The 7,204-nt window shown below is 46.3% G+C and overlaps 1 protein-coding gene across 1 annotated transcript; it reads left to right on the top strand.

Moving 5' to 3' along the window:
• The first annotated feature begins 4,547 nt into the window (after positions 1-4,547).
• On the top strand, positions 4,548-6,753 carry FOXQ1 (forkhead box Q1). Its single transcript, XM_040353633.1, has one exon. It carries the CDS (start codon positions 4,715-4,717, stop codon positions 5,972-5,974), a length of 1,260 nt encoding a protein of 419 aa, XP_040209567.1. The 5' UTR covers positions 4,548-4,714; the 3' UTR covers positions 5,975-6,753.
• Positions 6,754-7,204: the final 451 nt, after the last annotated feature.

The following is a 7,204-nucleotide window of genomic DNA, read 5'->3' as shown; positions in this document are numbered from 1 at the left end:
GCCATTGATCAAAGCAAAAAGACTGGAGTTTAACAATCCCGCTTATTGGCTAACTTCATACATTAAAGTGGTTGTAAAGGCTCATGGTTTTTTACCTTCATGCATTCAATGCATGAAGGTAAAAAAACCTTCTGCACAAAAGTATACTCTCCTTAGTCTCCCTTCCAGGTATCTCCCCATCACTGGTGCTGGTTGTGCGCGATTGCAAAGCCAGCAGTGCAAATGGAGGTATTGTCCCCTGTGATTAAGTTGTCCTCTTCTGTTGAGGACCCTGCTGCTGGACCTTCAATAAGAAATTGTCCTTGTGATGCAGGTGCTGACATGGACAACTGAAGGAGCCAAGCATGCAATAAACAAAAGAGGAGATTTCGAGTTGATTACCTGTTTATGTAAAATATCTAATCTTCAGATATGTATAATTTCATCCAATTTATTATTGTATACTTAACTAATATTACCATTTGTTGTAACTATGTATTACTAATTTTAACTGTCTTTATTATTTAATATTCAATAAACAAAATTGGGCTAAGCAGAAGAGGGCATGTAGATAAGGATTTTTTTCTTTTTCTTTTTTTTTTTGATCCAGTAATCAGGATTAAAAACTGATCTTGGAGTGGGGCTAAACTCTAAACGTTCCGATACTGAATAGAAATAATCAGGAATGGTTGAATAGGATGACTATAGCATACCTCCCAACTTTTTGAGATGGGAATGAGGGACACCTATTAGAAAAGTATGTAAGCTTATGACCAGTGGTGGTCTGTCCATAGAGGGCGCATGGGCGCCCCCCCCCCCCCCCCCCCATGTGTCCGGCCCCTGATCTAAATATCAGGACGCCCGACTATGGATTCCAATGCAGGGTGAGTGTTTTTTTAAGCATGTGATTAGAGCCAGAGGCTCTATAGCAGTACTTCAAAAAGTACTCTATAACAGGCTTCAAAAAAACGGTTGGGTTGCGGGCGCAGAGCACTGCGCTCCGAGCCCACCCAACTGTGATATTAGCCAACAAATTTTCACTATTTTCACACTAAAGTTCCTCCCCGCCAATCAGGAGGCAGGTTGTGAGACCTGTTTCCTGATTGGCCAAAGCGTCAGGTGATCCTAAAATAAATATATATGCAACGCTTAGGGTCCTTTCACACTAGCGGATCGTTCGTCCGTTCATTACAAGTCTGTTAACGGACTTGTAATGAATCCCTATGGGATTGCGTCCGTTAGCGTATGGAGCATCCGCTAGCGTCCGCGTCCGTCGGGATCCGCTTTTGCGAACGGAAGAAGCCCTATTTTTCTTCCGTTCGGCGGAACGGATTGGATGCAGACGGACAGACGGTCCGTCTGCATCCGATCCCTCATAGGGGAGAGCGGAGCAGAGACAGGGCGGTCCCTGCACTGTGTGCGGGGACCGCCCTATCCGCCTACAAGTGCAAAGTGCATTTGAAAGTGCAAAGTGCAAAGTGCATTTGAAAAGTGCAAAGTGCAAAGTGCATTTGAAATTGCGCTGAAAGTGCACCTGGAAGTGCAGTCGCTGTAAATCTGAGGGGTAGATCTGAAATGAGGGGAAGCTCTGCCGATTTTATTATCCAATTATGTGCAAACTAAAATGCTGTTTTTTTATTTTCCTTGCATGTCCCCCTCGGATCTACAGCGACTGCACTTCCAAGCGCACTTTCAGTGCAATTTCAAGTGCACTTTGCACTTGTAGTGCAAAGTGGATTAGCCTTTAGTAAATAACCCCCACAGTCTCTTGCAATGTGCTTGGGTGCTCCAAACAGAAAGGGTAATAGTGCTCAAATGGATACAAATGGTGCTCAAAAGACTGTGTGTTTTTTTATGCATTTTTATTGCAATCACTTTATTTGTCTAGAGCACGTTAGCACATTGGTAGAGTTTGTACATTTCTCTGATCACTGTAAGCGCTGTATATATATTTATGGAAGCGGACACCGGAGCCGCTGCCCACACCGCACCCCACCACACACATGACGGGGCGTACCGTGCCTGCTACATAGATGGGGTAAGTGCCAGACCGCTGGCCGCCCAGGCTGAGGGGTAGGGGGGTGGTGGTGGTGCCACGCCGGCAGGGAGTTGTTTGCAGCCCCCCCCCCCCAAAAAAGAAAAACGCACCAGTCGCCACTGCTTATGACACACCTCTTGACATGCCCCCCTTAACCTGCCTGGGCGGTGTTCCCGAGACTGACTCGGGGTTAGATTTTCCTGCTACGATCGGTAACCCCGAGTCAGTCTCGGCTTGCCTCGCTAGATCCACAGGCACTTTTTACTTACCTTGTCCCTGGATCCAGCGATGCCACCGCGCTGTGTGAGCGAGCGGGACCTCGCTCGATTCACATAGTGCCTCCGTGTGACGCCGATCTCCGTTCCCTGCGACGTTGCGACGCACGGGGACGGAGAACGGCGCCAAATTCAAAAACGTAAACAAACACATTACATACAGTATACTGTAATCTTATAGATTACAGTACTGTATGTAAAAAATACACCCCCCTTGTCCCTAGTGGTCTGTCCTGTGTCATGCATGTCATTTTATATAATAAAAATGTTTCTTTCTCCCTGCAAACTGTAGATTGTCCATAGCAACCAAAAGTGTCCCTTTATGTCAAAAATAGTTTTAGATCAGCTAAAAAACAGCGATAATAAATTATAATCACTTGCAGAATTGTGCGATAGCGATTTGTGGGGAAATTCGTCATAAAAAAAAAAAATAATGACAGCAACAATTCTGCAACTGAGCAAATTTCAGTGATTTTAATTTGATTACATTATTGAATCATTTTTATTATAATTATATTATTATTTGTTATAATTATTTATAATTATTTATTATATTATAATTTATAATTTTGTTTTTAAAAAAATGTCATACCCGGGATGCCTATTAGAATCTTGTTTGGTCAGATTTAAGTGAGTTATTTCTAAAAATTACAGACCTACAATATAAAACGCCAAATTTCCTTGCAAAATAATTGTACCGCTTTCAGCATGTTTTTTCTGAAAGAATCATACCGCCAGGGAGGTTAAAGGAGAATTATACCAATAAAAAAAAGTGCTTTATTTATCACTACTATTCCTTTATACTGGCTTTTGTCATTTACAAATGTAGAAATTGGATGAAAGGTTTAGCACTGGGAAACACTTTATGAAAGATAAAAAGTGCATTTTATATAGCATTATATGGATCAGACCAAAATGAGGGACAAATGAGGAGGAAAGAGGGACATTGCTCGAAATCAGGGACAGTCCTTGAAAATCAGGGACATTGCTTGAAATCAGGGACAGTCCTTGAAAATCAGGGACATTGCTTGAAATCAGGGGCAGTCCTTGAAAATCAGGGTCATTGCTTGAAATCAGGGACAGTCCTTGGAAATCAGGGACATTGCTCGAAATCAGGGACAGTCCTTGGAAATCAGGGACAGTCCTTGGAAATCAGGGACAGTCCTTGGAAATCAGGGACAGGGACAGTCCTTGGAAATCAGGGACAGTCCTTGGAAATCAGGGACATTGCTCGAAATCAGGGACAGTCCTTGGAAATCAGGGACATTGCCTGAAATCATGGACAGTCCTTAGAAATCAGGGACATTGCTTGAAATCAGGGACAGTCCTTGGAAATCAGGGACATTGCTCGAAATCAGGGACAGTCCTTGGAAATCAGGGACAGGGACAGTCCTTGGAAATCAGGGACAGTCCTTGGAAATCAGGGACAGTCCTTGGAAATCAGGGACATTGCTCGAAATCAGGGACAGAGACAGTCCTTGGAAATCAGGGACATTGCTCGAAATCAGGGACAGTCCTTGGAAATCAGGGACATTGCTCGAAATCAGGGACAGTCCTTGGAAATCAGGGACAGTCCTTGGAAATCAGGTGACAGTCCTTGGAAATCAGGGACATTGCTCGAAATCAGGGACAGAGACAGTCCTTGGAAATCAGGGACATTGCTCAAAATCAGGGACAGTCCTTGGAAATCAGGGACAGTCCTTGGAAATCAGGGACAGCCCTTGGAAATCAGGGACAATCCTTGGAAATCAGGGACAGTCCTCCTTGGAAATCAGGGACAGTCCTTGGAAATCAGGGACAGTCCTCCTTGGAAATCAGGGACAGCCCTTGGAAATCAGGAACAATCCTTGGAAATCAGGGACAGTCCACCTTGGAAATCAGGGACAGTCCCTTGAAATCAGGGACATTTGGGAGCTGTACTAGGCAATGTTTCATGTGAGAAGTGATTGTATGACAGAGGTGGATTAGTTCCTAGAGATCCATGTGTGTACAGCGCTGTGTGTTCCCTGGTACACCTCTGCCACCTACAAGTCACTGCGCTCCCTACACCTGGAGACACCTGCTGGAGAAAGGGGCGGGGAGTCGCGGTGACAGCCAGACAAATCTGTCAGGACAATTAGACTTACTCATAATCCTAATTACATTTAAAGTGCTTTCGTTGGGCCCGCCCCCCTCCTTGTATGCTCAGCCTGTGATTGGCGGGAGATAATGTAGGTGAGCGCCGCGGCCACGCCCCCCCCGTGTATTATAACAGGCGAGGCAGCATGGACAGGGAGAGGCATTTAACAATAATAATAACATCATCGCGGAGCGGAGGGAGCTGCCCATCCATCCATCCCCTGACAAGCCACCGGTGTGGCGCTGCTGTGATCAGACCCCGATGTGACAGAAGCAGGTACATCTGACAACCTGTACACAAGACATGGACGGCTTCCCGCGATCTGCCTACCAGGACACCAGCGCGCCCTCTCCTCTCTCCAGCCGAGGAGATGAGCTGGGATCGGACGGAGACTTAGGAGCTAACAGTCCTATAGCAGTCCTGTGTCCCCGGGACTCCGAGATGGACACGGACACCGGGAGCCTAGGAGGTGACGAGGAGGAGGAAGAAGAGGAGAGGCCAGGCTTGGAGAGGGGCGAGGAGGGCACCGATGGGGCTGTGCTGGGCTGCCCATCAGCTGAAGGTGGCAAAGCCAAGACTTACACCCGGCGCCCCAAGCCACCTTACTCCTACATCGCCCTCATAGCCATGGCCATCAGAGACTCTGCCACCGGCCGCCTCACCCTTGCCGAGATCAATGACTACCTGATGAAGAAGTTCCCATTCTTCCGTGGTCAGTACACGGGCTGGAGGAACTCGGTCAGGCACAACCTGTCTCTCAATGACTGCTTTGTCAAAGTCCTCCGAGACCCATCTCGGCCATGGGGGAAAGACAACTACTGGATGCTGAATCCGAACAGCGAATACACCTTCGCGGATGGGGTGTTCAGGCGCAGAAGGAAGAGGCTCAACAGGACCACCAAGTGCCTTAAAGACCACGAGCTCCAAGGGCTTCCTGAGCATCATCAGCACCACTCAATGAGTCCACCAGCAAGTCAAGGACCAGTGGCATCATCTGGAATGCTACCACCTTCCTCACCATCCTCCTCTGTCCATCCATCTTCCAGCAACAAGGACACCAGTCCAGGGACTAAATTCTCCAGTTCCTTCGCTATTGACACCATCTTGAGTAATCCCTACCAAAAACGGGAGTCATCAGAGATGGACAAGTCTACAGGTGGGAAGCTGATGTGGCCAACAGGTGCATTGCTCCATTCTCCTGCTTCAGTTCCTTCTTACCCACTCCTATCCTACTCTCCATCATCTGCACTGCCTCACCCATCAGCCTTATTCCCCTTTAGCCATCTAAATGGCTCATCCTTGCACTTACAACTCTATAGGTATTGTATGCCTGAAGCTCTGTTGCTGCTAATGGATCCTAGAAGTGAAGGACAGCAGTTGTCTGCAGATCCCAGAGAAGATCAGCAGCATAGCCGGCGTGCCCCATCACTTCACCCCCATCTCTTGGCACACCCCAGTTCCTCTAAGACCTATTCAGAACACCTGGGGAACAATGAGATCCTGTGCACCATGCGCTCCCCTGGACCTTACCTTCCCTACCGGCCAGAGACATTGCTAGCCTGACAGCCAATGGGGGGAATGGGTTAGGGAAGGTTCAGCTTTAGTATCCCCATCACAGCTGTGGGTACTGATGTAGCTTCAACCTGTGGAGGCATCATTTATTTCCAAAGAGTCAACCACATGTTCCTCATGAAGTCACTTAATGGACTACATTTGGGTAATGCAACTTGATACATTTCTGTTTTTTTTACACTCAATATAATATAAAAAACAATGTGTGGCTTTATTTTATATGTGCCTTGCTATGGTTTACCTTCCCTAGTTCAGGGTTCTCTCTAAAACTGCCAATAGGCCCAATTCACGAAAATTAATACTCCTGGATAAGCATCCTTATTTTTGAAAAAGTGAGTTCTTTTTGAGAAATTGGTCACATGAGTAAAAATAAAGTTGCTTATCTTTGTGCTAAAGTTTTTTTTGTGAATTGGTCCTGATATAAGGAATTTAGGGTCTGATTTACTAAAACTGGAGAGTGCAAAATCTGGTGCGGCTCTGCATGGTAGCCAATCGGCTTCTAATTTCAGCATGTTTAATTAAGCCTTGACAATGAAACGCGGAAGCTGATTGGTTTGTATGCAGAGCTGCACCAGATTTTGAACTCTCCAGTAAATCGACCCCATAGACCCCTATGGCATATCAACTGTATGATGAAACTGGAAGCCATAGGTCTAGTCTAGAGCTCCAAATTCCTTAGTAATGTGATTGTAATTCTTCTTAAAGTGGAGGTTCACGCAAAAACGCAATTTTTAACATTAGATTGAGGCTCGTTTTGTGAAGGGGAATCAGGTGTTTTTTTTTTTAAATCGAAGCAGTACTTACCGTTTTAGAGATAGATCTTCTCTGCCGCTTCCGGGTATGGGCTGCGGCACTGGGCATTTCCTATTTGATTGACAGGCTTCCGACGGTCGCATACAGCGCGTCGCGATTTTCCGAAAGTAGCCGAACGTCGGTGCGCAGGCGCCATATAGAGCCGCGCGACATTCGGCTTCTTTCGGCTACTCGTGACGCGATGTATGCGACTGTCGGAAGCCTGTCAATCAAATAGGAACACCCAGTCCCGAAGACCATACCCGGAAGCGGCGGAGAAGATCGCTCTCTAAAACGGTAAGTACTGCTTCGATTTAAAAAAAAAACACCCGATTCCCCTTCACAAAACGAGTCTCAATCTAATGTTAAAAATTTTTTTTTGGGTGAACTCCCGCTTTAATATGACCAGGGTCTATTTAATGGTCCAGA

Source organism: Rana temporaria, chromosome 5, assembly GCF_905171775.1.
Source record: "Rana temporaria chromosome 5, aRanTem1.1, whole genome shotgun sequence".
NCBI classification, from domain to species: Eukaryota; Metazoa; Chordata; class Amphibia; order Anura; family Ranidae; genus Rana; species Rana temporaria.
This window is presented reverse-complemented; position numbering and strand designations above follow the sequence as displayed.

What these genes read in the sequence shown, in the direction of transcription:
- FOXQ1 (XM_040353633.1), top strand. Translation starts at nt 4,715, where the DNA reads ATGGACGGCTTCCCGCGATCTGCCTACCAGGACACCAGCGCGCCCTCT.